The sequence below is a fragment of the Podarcis vaucheri genome (genome assembly GCF_965113315.1).
Source record: "Podarcis vaucheri genome assembly, chromosome: Z".
Taxonomy (NCBI): domain Eukaryota; kingdom Metazoa; phylum Chordata; class Lepidosauria; order Squamata; family Lacertidae; genus Podarcis; species Podarcis vaucheri.
Window position 1 is genome coordinate 43,003,576 of NC_138758.1, and position 12,712 is coordinate 43,016,287.

A 12,712-nucleotide genomic window follows, 5' to 3' on the forward strand; every position below is an offset into this window, starting at 1 on the left:
CCTGTGTGGTGTAGGTTAGAGTGCCAGACTAGGACCTGAGACGCCCAGGTTCGAATTCTTATCTGGCCATAAGGCTGTGTGTGTGTGTTTTTGTTTGTTTATTTTATACAACACCCTTCATCCAAATATTATAGTGCAGTTTACAGTATAAAAACACAAAAAGCACAACATAACAACAACAAACACACCCACTCCCTGACACATATAAAAAGTCAAAGATTGCTTAATCAGCCAAAGGTAAAGAGGAAAGTTTTTGCCTGGTAATAGATAACGAAGGCTCCAGGTGAGTCTCCCCAGGCAGAGAATTCCACAAATAGCAAATATGGAAGGCCACAGGTTAGCCTCCCCAGTGCACTAGATGAATGACAACGTGACTTACTCCATTTTGCGTTGATAAACTTCTCTGCTTTCGGGTCGCATTGGCCCAAGCCATAGGCTCAGGGGAACAGGAAGCTGCATATTTCTTAGTGACACAGGGTAAGTTGTTAATCGGCCATGAGCCCAGCTGTGTGACTCTCTGCAGTAACTGTTACCATGTGTATCTGTCTTGGCACAGGCTGGCGCTAATATAGACACCTGCTCTCAGGACCAGAGGACCCCCCTTATGGAAGCAGCAGAGAATAACCACCTGGAGACTGTGAAATACCTCATCAAGGCTGGAGCATTAGTGGATCCCAGGGTACTGATGGCGTCTGGATTTTTTTATATCTAAGGTGGCAATGGTCTCATTGGCATGTCAGATTATGACTCAGTGCAAATGCACAGGAAACACAGGCTCTGAGAGGAGAGAGCGGACACTTTGCTGCTCAGGTTGTTTTGCTGCTGAGCTAAGCAGTGACTTTGCTATGTCATCATCAAAACCTGGTTTCATGGTTTACATTTATCCAGACTAACCACGACCCATAACCAGGGTTTGTCGTATGCTTTGCAGCTTGTGGTCTGTCTGGAAGAGCTAAAGCACAATCCTTGGCTCCGATGACGTGCTAAACTGAACCTTATCTTTTGTCAGCAGAGTGACTGGGAGGAGAAAAGCAGATGCAATCTCCTTTCTGAGAGTCCACACACTCGTGCGTTTGTGCTGAGACACTAATTGGCTTAGTGTGATGTGCAAACCAGGACATGGTGTGGTGTTCTGCCCTCATTTGCAATGAGCTATTTGTCGTAAGATTGCAGGTTGTTTGCAATCTTTTTTTAAAAAACAAATGTCCTAGGACAGAGAATTTTAAAGCAGTTCCGGGGCTGTATTGGCTGATTGATTGATTCAATTTCTATACCACCCTTCATCTAAGGATCACAGGGTGGTTTACAGTATAAAAACACAAAAATAAATAACACAATAGCAAAGAAAACAATAGGCTGTCCCCCCACAAGGTTTGAAAGGCCATAGGTTGTTTAATTAGCCAAAGGCCAGGGAGAGGAAGAATGTGTTCGCCTGGTGCCTAAAGATATGTAAAGAAGGTGCCAAGCAAGTGTCCCAGGGGAGAAGGTTCCACAGATGGGGAACCACCACAGAGAAGGTCCATTCTTGTATTGTTACCCTTCAGTCCTTGCATAGAGGGAGCATACTAAGAAGGGTCCGAATCAGTTCATTTGGGGAGGGTTTTGCCTTGCGGTTTTGCAGTCCTGAGCCATTTCAGGCTTTATAGGTCAAAACCAGCAATTTGAATTGGACCCAGAAACCAATTGGCAGCCAGTGGAGTTGGGCCAGGATTGGCCTTATAGGCTGAAACCATTTTGCCCTGGTGAGTAGCCAGGCCGCTGAATTCTGTACCAGCTGAAGTTTCCAAACCATCATCAGAGGGCAGCCCCATGTATAATGCATTGCAGTAATCTAACCTAGAGGTCCCAGAATATGGACAACATATCAAACACACCTCTCATTTTCCCCTTTGCTGTTTCTTCCTTTTCGCTTGTGGCAAGCTGTAGCATGGATGACAACAGGCCAGTTTGTGCTTGCAGGCGGTCACCTAGCCATTCCCTCCAGCCTCAAGATTTTGAGATTTAGTGTGTGGGATACACCTGGGGCCATGGTAAATGCTAAGGACAGAGACCTGCACATTCCACCATGTTACTCTGCTGCTGCAAGAATTGCACTGGCTGTCAGTTAGCTACTGAAGGATAGCCTGATCTCACCCTCCACTGCCTCAGCCTGAGCAGAAAGGTCTGCCTTGGCAGGACATGAAAATGGATACAGCAGTGAGGCCAGACACACCTCGGATGGGAGGGCATTCTGCACCATTGGGGCCACAAAAGAAAATGTTCCACATGCAATGCTGCTCCACAAACGTCACAGGGCAGCAGACATGCTAGCAGGACCTCCCTCTTCGTCTCTGAGTGGGAAACATCTAGCCATTATTAAACTACGAGCCCATTAACCCTGACCATCAGCCATGCTAGTTGTGACTGGTGGAAGCTGTGGTTTGGGAGCACCAGCTGCCAGTTAGCCACCAGGCTAAATTCAAGGTGCTGCTCTCGCCCCTTATATACCCAGCCAATCAGTGTGCTCTGCAGGGGAGGGCTCTCACAGACACCAGGCTATCTTGCTCACCCATATGGAGGATAACAAGGAAAGTGTGGTCAAATCAACATCTGTTACCTTCACCACTTTTACTTCTGGCCCTGTCCACCTCTTGCATGTGGCCGCTAGAAAGTTGCCTAGAGAGGAGCACGGCCATCTGGCTGGCAAATCTTCCCACCCCTGCTATATAACAAAACCTGAATCTAGACTGGTTTATTCATGTACAATTCCTGTAGCCTATTAATCATCCTTGAATGGTGACCTGATCTCTCTCTCTCTCTCTCTCTCTCTCTCTCTCTCTCTCTCACACACACACACACACACACGCACGCACACACACACACACACACACACACACACCTGCAAAAAAAGCAGCCCATTTGACTTCAATTGCTAATGAGCAGGAGTTAGTAGGGGAGCCAGAGATAATAGATTTCAGACAGGGGCAGCATGCTATGCCCTGCAGGTGGAGGTGAGCCTCTGGGGGATAGGGCTTAAGTTCCCTGGCGATCAGTGGATCAGTGCTGTGTGCATGGCTGCCAGAATGAGGTGGGCATGAGCGGTTGTGCTACTGAGGTGGTAGAATAGTTTTGTGTCACTTCAGGCTAAGAAGTGGGGGGAATCACATTTTTAGATGTGCCAGCTTAGGCTCGTTGATTTGGAAAGTGACCTTAGAGGTCCTCTACTCCAACCCTCTTCTCAACACAAGATGCATCTACAACATTCCCAACAGATGACCATTCAGCCTCTGCTTAAATAACCTTCACCACCCTATCCTTAAACCAGTGTAGCAAGGGGAGACTGGCCTGAAAAGACTGGTGCACAGTAGCACTTCTTGCCATCCCAGCTTTCTACCTGCTCATTCTGTTGCCTGTGTTTCTTCTCCTTTCCTGCAGGATATCCCGCAATACCTCTTTAGCAAAGGGATTATCAAGGCATTACAGTCAACAGCCCCACCTCCTTCCTGTTTCCAGCCCAACAAGTATTTATATTTGCTCTGACAAAAAATGAAGTGTGACCGGTGGTGGAGCATCCACTTTGCATTCAGGAATAGAGCGTGTCAAATTTTTAAGCTTTCAGATTCCCCAAATGAGGGACACTAAAAGGTTGTAACATGACCCGGGAGTTCAAAATTTGTTTTAGTTAAATTAATATAGTTTAGTTTTGCTTGCTAAGTAAAACGTGTGTAAAATTGCATAGGAATCATTTAAAATGATTGCCAAGTACCTGCAGTTATTATTACTATTATTAAGCGTTACCTGATATTCTCAGAAGATAACATTAATTTTTTTCGGTTTTCTGAAAGCAGTTTATGTTCCTTATCAAACGTAGACTTACTAGCTAAATGTTGTCCAATCACCAAAATAAAAGATTAAAATTCCTCACACCCCAAAACATTTTTAAGACCCCTCCCTGAATAAATTTGCAAAAATTTAAGTTTTGCCCCTGATTGCAAGAGGGTTTCAATCCCTGGCATCAGTAGAGAAATCGGAGTCTGAAATCCTGGAGGGCTGCTGCCAGTCAGTGTTGACAATACTGAGTTTGATGCACCAGTGGCCTGGGACTATATTGGGCAGCTTCCTATGTTCTCTTTGAGATGGGTCTCTAGCTCAGTGGTAGAGCATCTGCTTTGCCTCCAGAAGGTCCCAGGTTTGATCCCTGGCATCTCCATGTAGGTCTGGGGCTGCCCCTTGCCTGAAATCCCAGAGAGCTGCTGCTAGTCAGTGTAGACAACACAGAACTAGATGGACCAGTGGCTTGAACTCTGCAATTTCTACTGCAAACGTATTGGGTTGAGGGCCTACACTCAGCTTGATGGGTCATATTATTTAGGCTCTGGCCTCCAGCGTGCTTTCTTCCAGAAATCCACACTGAAAACATACCAGTGACTTGAAGTGATACATATTCCTGCTTTTGTGTGTCCTTGTTCAGGATGCGGAAGGTTCCACCTGTTTGCACCTGGCAGCCAAGAAGGGCCATTACGACGTGGTGCAGTACCTCCTGTGCAACGAGCAGGTGGATGTCAACTGCCAGGTAAGCTGCTGCCCATGCAGTCCTTCCAAAGCATCAGGACAATGAGCCGTGTGTGGCAGACACTTGCACACTCAGAAAAATGCCCCCTCCCTAGACTCTCATATGCTGGGATTTGGGACCCTTTCAACTTTAGGGCCACACTCCCTTCTGGGCAACCTTCCAAGGGCCATGTGCCACTGGTGGGCAGAGCCAGAGGCAAAAGTGAGTGGAGCTACTAATGTTGGTTTTACCTTAGCACAGTAGACTAGCTTCTACACAAACAACCTCTCTGTCCTCCAACCAGGTGAGCAAGAGGCGCTATTAGAATTCAAGAACGTGTTCCAGCCAGGCTAAAACACTCAAGGAGGTTGCAAGGCAGGGCTGGTGAAGGGTGTAGCCTGGGGGAGAGTCCCAAGGGGCAGGACCTGAGGTTCCCCTTCCCTGCTCTGGGGTCTGGAGCTACGCAAGATAGGTATGGTAATACCACATTCTGCTGCTGGTGGAAGTGCAACATATCTGCGGACTGCAGCCTAGTAGTAGTAATAATAGAACCTGGAGATGTTCTGCATAGCCAACATTCTCCACTCCTGGACTGTCTTAATGCAGTACGGGAGCACACATGTTTGGAGTGATTAGTGCAACAGCCTGAAGTTTGCAGGCCTGAGGTTCCCCACACCTGGGCTGCCACCAGATGGAGCTTGGGGTCTGATCGAGCTGGGTTCTTCCTACATTCCCAGGATGATGGAGGCTGGACACCAATGATATGGGCCACTGAGTACAAACACGTTGAGCTGGTGAAGCTGCTGCTGGCCAAAGGGTCAGACATCAACATCCGGGACAATGTAAGTCTTGGGCTCTGCTCTGCTTAGTATTTGGTAGCAGTTTAAATTGTCAGGCCTGGTCAGACTGCAGTTTCCATAGTTGCTGGGGATGGTGGGGGTTGGAGTCTAGCAACATTTGGAGGGCACCAGGTTCCCCATCCATACTCTTTAAGAGCCCCCTGCCCCGCCCTCAGGAGGAAATGCATTTTCTAAATAGGGACATTCTCAATTCCTTGCGTGCAGTATAGAATGCTGCTCCTTAGACCCAGGGTGGGAAACCTGTGATCCGCTAGGTTCGCTCTTCAACTTTGGGTTGGGTCCCCAGATGTTGCTGCGTTTGTCATTCCCTCAATCTCCACCCAGTTTAGCTAATGATGAAGGATTATGGGAGTTGCAGTGCAACACCTGGGGGCCCAGAATTCATGAATACTGCTCTGCGTGTTGCTGGACTATAGTTCTCGTCATCACTGGCCGCTGGTCAATCTGGCTGCTAGGAGTTATAGGCTGGCCACATTCCCTTGGGGCGGGGAAAACCCTTCCCAATTAACACTCTTCCTTGTATTGAGAACCAGGATTGGCCCAGGGATTGTGGTTCAGGGAAGAGGGGAACCTTTTTCAGCTCAAGTGCAGTGTTGGGCATTATAACAAGAGCAACTCAGAGCCTGTTTACTCAGGAGTAACTTTTGCCATGTTTGGCAAGGCTTACTCCCCAGCAAGGGCTATAGGTTTGCACAAATCTTTCAGGTGGAACAGTGAGTGGGTTGGCATCTGCCTCTGATTCAAGGGTGGGGATGTTTTTTATCTCGGCCAAAGGTCCACATTCCTTCTGGGCAGCATTCCTGGAAGTATATACACAAGTGGTGAGTGGAGCCAGATGCAAAAGTAGGTGGAGGGACAAATGCACATTTTCCCTTTGCACAAGAGGCTAGATTCCACACAACTCATAAACTCCTTCTCTGTCTTCCATGCAGACAAGCAAGAGGCATGATCAGAGTCCAACAAGGCCCCTGGACTTCAAGTTCCTCACCCATGGCCTATACATATGCATTTTTCTGTGCACAGGTCTCTCTTTAGACTAATGCCAAACAAACAGACAGGTAGTAAGGTGGCGGTGGTCAGCGCCAAGGTCCTACTTCTCCCATGTCCACAAGAGCATTTGTCTGGAAAGCCTGTATTTCAGTATCGACAAGGTTATGCCTTGAACACCAGGCTGGCAGAGGAAGCACAGAGCAGACACAACCACTTCTGTTGCCATTGAACATCTGCAGGATGAGGCTCATTTGCTGAGTCTCATTGAGATGGGGGAGCAGAGCCCTCAAGGAAAACACCCTCTCGCTCCAGGGCAGCTGCTAACAGCTTTGGCCTATGATGTGATAGGGAAGACGAGATTTGGTCTTGTTTCTGTTCCTCTACTCCCACCCTGTGAAAGATTCGTCCTAGTAGAGCCCTTAATAATAGCCCAGGAGGGGTTCCAGGCAGCTCTCCAGAGCTGAGCAACAGTAGAAAAATCCACAGGCTCAAATGATAAAAAAGCCCTTTTCTGCAGCAGGCCAATCAGTATTCAAATCTTTCCAGATCTGGAGGGAAACTTTGCAGCCAGGAGCAAACTTTGCAGCCAGGAGGCAGCCTCTGACTGAGGATGGTGGAGGCACTGCTGCCTCCCTCCATCCCTCTACAAATTTGCCAGCTGCTGCCCCCCCTAGGGGGACTTGTCTTTTCGAGACTTCTACGGGTGTCCTACATGTCTGGGTCACACAGTTCCTCTGCTAATACCTTCGTGTCTGTGGCAGCGTCTCCCCATGGGTTCACCCAGATCATGCTGCGACCTGCAGACAAATGACTCATCTGTCCTTATAAGGCAAGGAGGGCAGCCCTCGCTTCAAGCTTCCCCCTCCCCCACCATCCTCAGTGAACTCGGAGGCGGCTGTTGCTGGGAGCTCCCTGCCTCACATGCCTGAAAGCACAGCTTGAGCAGCCTAGAAAAGGCAGCCCACGTACTGCAGGGAACAAGAGCTTAAGGACAGGGTAGTCCGTCCCCCCCTCCCTGGTGCCAAGGATGAGCACACTAAACTTTCTGTCCTCCCCCCCTCCCCCCTGCCAAATTTCCAGGAGGAGAACATTTGTTTACACTGGGCTGCTTTTTCGGGGTGCGTCGACATTGCGGAGATTTTGCTGGCTGCTAAGTGTGATCTGCACGCAGTGAATATCCACGGAGATTCCCCACTGCACATCGCGGCCCGAGAGAACCGCTACGAGTGTGTGGTGTAAGTATGCCCCACCCCCAGGAGTCCCCCCCCTCTCCCTTCATTGCCCTCCTCATGGGCGGGGGGGAGGCTCCCGGGATGGACGGGCAAGGGGAAAGGTGATGCCTTGTGGTACCTTCCCATTTCTTCCACTCAGCCTCTGCTGAACATGATAAAGGTAAAGGGACCCCTGACCATTAGGTCCAGTCGTGGCCGACTCTGGGGTGGCGGCGCTCATCTCGCTTTATTGGCCGAGGGAGCCGGCGTACAGCTTCTGGGTCACGTGGCCAGCATGACTAAGCCGCTTCTGGCGAACCAGAGCAGCGCACGGAAACACCGTTTACCTTCCCGCCGGAGTGGTACCTATTTATCTACTTGCACTTTGACGTGCTTTTGAACTGCTAGGTTGGCAGGAGCAGCTGAACATGATAGAGGTGTATAAAAGCTTTCCCCAAATGCACAATTTTGTACACTAAAAAGTTTTTCTTAGTCTCACAACACCGGAAAAGCTGAGCATTGAAGTAACAGTTTTTATCGTGCCACGCCTACTGTACTTACCTATTTCTTTCACGGCCGAACCAAAACTCCTTTAAATTTCTTGCATATTGTGGCTTTAAAAGGGGTTGGGGGATGACACAGCACATATTTGGAATTCGCTTCCACAATAGGTACTGATTACCTCCAGTTTAGATGGCTTTGAAAGAAGGTTAGACAAATCCATAGAGGAGGAGTAAGTCAGTGGCTGCCAGCCACAATGGCTACGTTCTCCCCTCCACCGTCAGAGGCAGTGTACCCGAGAATTGCAAGTTGAGAAACCCCTGTTTCACTCAGGTCCTGCTTGTGGGCTTGTTGTCAATCTTTTTTATTAAATGATTGCACACAGGGAAGACGTTCAAACATTAGATCTCAGTCTGAGAATTGTGCATTCAAAGGCCCAAGTGCATGGCCTCAGGCAAGCTACTTGAATCTGAGCATGAAACAAGGGTATTTATGTAATATATACTGCTTTCACTGTCAGAGGCAGTATGCCCATGAATACTAGTTGCTGGGAATCGCAAGCGGGGATAGTGCTGTTGCACCCAGGTCCTGCTTGCAGGCTTCCCATTGAGGCATCTGTTTGGCCACTGTGAGACCAAGAGGCAGGACCAGAAGGACCTCTCGACTGATCTGGCAGGGCTCTTGCGTTCTTACAAATGCCAAAAGTCAGGAAGAGAGCAGTGCTTTGCTATTTGCTTTTGTTAAAAAACTCTGGCATCGGAGCAGTACATTTGACTGCCATTCTGCAAACAGTTGCAACCAATGGTGCTGCGATTTCTGCCACTGGAGGGCAAAGCAGCCTTAGGTTGCCCCCTAAGTGTTTATCAGGCAGGCAAACCTCCAGATGCTAGCGTTATTGCTCATGTTTCAGGTCAAACTACCTGGGCCTTTAGCGATGGGGAGCCTATGCTCCCTATGCCCCCAAATGCTGTTGGACTACAGCTGTCACCATCCCTAACCATAGAGCAGTGGTTGTCAATCAGTGCTCCTCAGCACCCTGGTGTGCCTTGAATGATAGTCAGGTGTGCTGCAGGCAGCACTGGCCTCCATCCCTCCTTCCTTCCTTCCCTCCCTCTTCTGATGCCCCCTTGTGTCTCTACCTCCCAGAAGCTCTCACGGCTGTTCATTGCAGTGGCCCTGGCTACAAGCTCCCTAAGTGAATGGTGCCATTGCTGCCTCCTGAGATGAGTAAGTTGCTGGCCTCACATTCAGCTGCCTTTGACCAGGGGCATCCACTTCCCAGGTCCCTGTGAGGTGGCGTGAGGAAGTGGCTCTCTTTGGGGTGCCTAAGGGGGGTGCCTTAGAGACCAGGGACTGCTGGTGTAGTGGCAGCAACCACCACCACTGCTGCAAGTACCACTCCCCAAGGAGGGGAGAGGAGAAGAGGCAAAGCTGAAGGAACCCTTCACAAGGGAAAGAGGCAGGAGGGTGCCATCTCTGCAGGCAAGGGGCAACATAACTGGGCTCCTGAGGCGTGAGTGTGTTTCTTCACAGGGGAGCAACAGAAAGAATGTAGTTGGTCAAGGGAGCCATGGACTCAGAAGGGTTGAGAACCTCTGCCATAGGCCATGCTGACTGTGGTTCATGGGAGTCAGGCATCCAATAAGATTCAGAGAGCCTCTCCTGTGATAGAGCAGTTGGCCACCTAAAACATGGAAAGGGCTTCCTCTTAGACAGGTCCATTTCAACTGTGTGAAGGGGAATGGCTGGAGCACAGTGGTGGAACACATGCTTGGGATGCAGAAGAAGGTCCCCCAGGTTCAAGGGCTTAGTGCAGCCTCCCCCGATCTGGTGTCTTCCAGATGTTGGAATGCAACCCCTCTCCCATCATTCCTGGCTACTGACGCTGATGGGAGCTGCAGTCGAGCAGCACTTAGAGAGCACCAGGTTGGGGAAAGGTGGTGCACGTTTTGAAGTCCAGTGCCTCTTGGTGACTACTCCTCTAGCCACCCAAGGAGAGTTAGGCAGGCAGCTGTATTGATCCATTAGATACATTGATAGGCTTCATTGTGTATAATATACAGCAATTCTGCACAATCCTGTGAAGAGTTATCTGGGTATATGCTCCATTGAATTCAGTGGTGATTCCTTCTGACTGCACAATTAGAGGGACCTCACTCCAGGCCTCTCCGCCTGACCACTGGAACGCTCTCTGCGTCATTCCACTTTTAAGCTGCCTTATACTGAGTCAGACCATTGATTCATCTAGCTTGGCATTAACTAAGCTGACAGCTCTCCAGGCTTTCAGACAGGGAGACCACCCCAGCCCTACCTGGAGAGATTGAAACTGGGACTTTCTGTGTGCAAAATAGATGCTCTAACCACTGAGCTATAGTGGTGGTGGTGGTGGTGATGTTAATTTTATTTGTACCCCATCCATCTGACTGGGTTGCCCCAGCCACTCTGGGCGGCTTCCAACGAAGTAAAAAAACACAGTAAGATATCAAACATTAAAACTTCCCTATACAGGGCTGCCTTGAGATGTCTTCTAAAAGTCATATATAAAGATAGCTGCTAGATGACTTAGGGCTACATTAGTTTCACATCTTTTTGGCTCCCACCCTCTTTCCCCCTCATCTTGCAGCCTCTTTCTTTCACGTGGTTCGGACGTTGCCCTGAAAAACAAAGAAGGCGAAACTCCCCTGCAGTGTTCGAGCTACAACACTCAAGTCTGGGTTGCTCTGCAAATGAACAAGACCCTCAAGGATTCGATGCCTGACAAGCCAATCCAGGTGGAGAAGATACTGAGCAGGTGTGAGAGGTTTGCCTGCCCCACCCATAGGCCACTGCCCAATGCCGATGCAACTCTGGAGTGCCCTAGTGACGAGCTTAATGTTGGGCAACCAAATGTGTAATTCAAAGAACAGGGATCTCTGGCGGCAAAGGGTCATTCAGAGAGTCTTGGCTACAGATGTTCTAGTTCGGAAACACCAAGATGAAATGTCAGTATGCTCTGCCTCCCAAGTCAGAGACAGCGATGCTTCTGAATATCAGTTGCTGGAAACCACAGTAGTGGGAGAGTGCTCTTGTCCTCTGGTCCTCCATGCAGGTTTCCCACAGGAGTCCAGGAGGCTACTATGAGAAGAAGATGCAGGACTAGATGGACCATTGTCCTGGTCCAACAGAGTTCTTCTTCAGTAATTAAAAGCAATGTCATACTGGTTCATTTATTGCTTTAGGACAGGCATAGGCAAACTCAGCCCTCCAGATGTTTTTGGCCTACAACTCGCATGATCCCTAGCTAGCAGGACCGGTGGTCAGGGATGATGGGAATTATAGTCGCAAAACATCTGGAGGGCTGAGTTTGCCTATGCCTGCTTTAGGATGACTTTGAGTTGTACCCAACTAAGTTCTGTTAGAGTAGACCCATTGGAATGAATGGATTTGTTGCATCCATTGGTTTCAGTGGGTCTACTCTAAGCAGCCCTAGCACTGGAGACAATACACAGGGAAGTGCTCTCGCTTTGTGTATCTTTTATTCTTGTAGCTGAAAAGTGATTATTTTCTTCTCCCTGCTGCGACAGAGACATTGCCCGGGGTTATGAACGGATCCCGATTCCTTGCGTCAATTCTGTCGACGTCGAGCCCTGTCCTAGCGACTACAAATACGTTTCGCAGAATTGTGTGACGTCCCCCATGCACATTGATAGGAACATCACTCATTTGCAGGTTAGACAGGCTGCTTGCAGCTACCTTTTTGATCTTCCCTTTTTTCTTTTCTCTCTCCTGCTATTTATATGATAGCCCACTTTGCACACGTTTCTTGAGGTGGCTTATGAAGAAAAGAAAGGAAGGCATACAGTGTCCAGAATGAATGAATGAATCTTTAATTGCTTCAGCCATCGGCCATAACAATAAAACAACAATACGATATACAGTGCAATGTCCAGTGTTTAAAACATAGATTGAAAACCCCAAAGCAGCATTCATGGTGCAAAAGCCCTCCTGAAATAAAAACTGTTTGGACTTAACACCTGAGATTTCTCCCCTTTCTCCTTGTCGTGAAAGAGGGGGCTCTCTGCTCAGTTCACACCTGAGCAGGCTGCTCAATCTCCTCCTCCTCTTTCTTGTCTACTCCCTTTACTCCTTTGCAGTTTGTGTGGGAACTGATGCGCTCAGTTTTTCTTCCTCTGTCATCTCCTTTTGGAACTTAGGAGCTCATCATGGAATGTGAATACAGAATAGCCAGTTCCACCTACCCTCCTCCCAATGTCTATTATGGCTGAAGCTGTGGAGCAGGTTAAGAACGGGACTGGAGCAAAACGGGGCTTGTAGACAGTCAGATGATTGGAGGCATCTGCATAACCTTGCGCACAGCACTTTGGACATTCTGGCAATCAGCTGATCATTGGGGATTGTGGAGTGCTGTGCCCTTGCAGCCCTACATAGTCTGGTGAACAGGCAAAGATGAGTCCTCTTATGCCATTGCAATGTCAGGTGATTGGCAGGCAGTTTTACACCACCTGCCTTTCAGACTTGGGCTGCAGCAGTGAAGGAGCTCAGGATCCACTACCACTTGGAATCCAGCTCCTCAGCCCTGATCAGAATAAGATTGCAGAATACAGATGTCCATCCTGACA

At 48.8% G+C, this 12,712-nt stretch overlaps 1 protein-coding gene across 13 annotated transcripts in view; it reads left to right on the forward strand.

The window, feature by feature from the left end:
- EHMT1 (euchromatic histone lysine methyltransferase 1) overlaps positions 1 to 12,712 on the forward strand; it is a 151,962-nt gene that overhangs the window by 121,840 nt on the left and 17,410 nt on the right. For all 13 annotated transcript variants that reach the window (XM_082208781.1, XM_082208787.1, XM_082208786.1 and 10 more), the window contains 6 exons: positions 557 to 679; positions 4,451 to 4,552; positions 5,269 to 5,373; positions 7,462 to 7,616; positions 10,717 to 10,884; positions 11,657 to 11,801. In XM_082208781.1, coding sequence (XP_082064907.1) covers positions 557 to 679; positions 4,451 to 4,552; positions 5,269 to 5,373; positions 7,462 to 7,616; positions 10,717 to 10,884; positions 11,657 to 11,801 — 798 coding nt within the window. The remainder of the gene's footprint in view (positions 1 to 556; positions 680 to 4,450; positions 4,553 to 5,268; positions 5,374 to 7,461; positions 7,617 to 10,716; positions 10,885 to 11,656; positions 11,802 to 12,712) is intronic.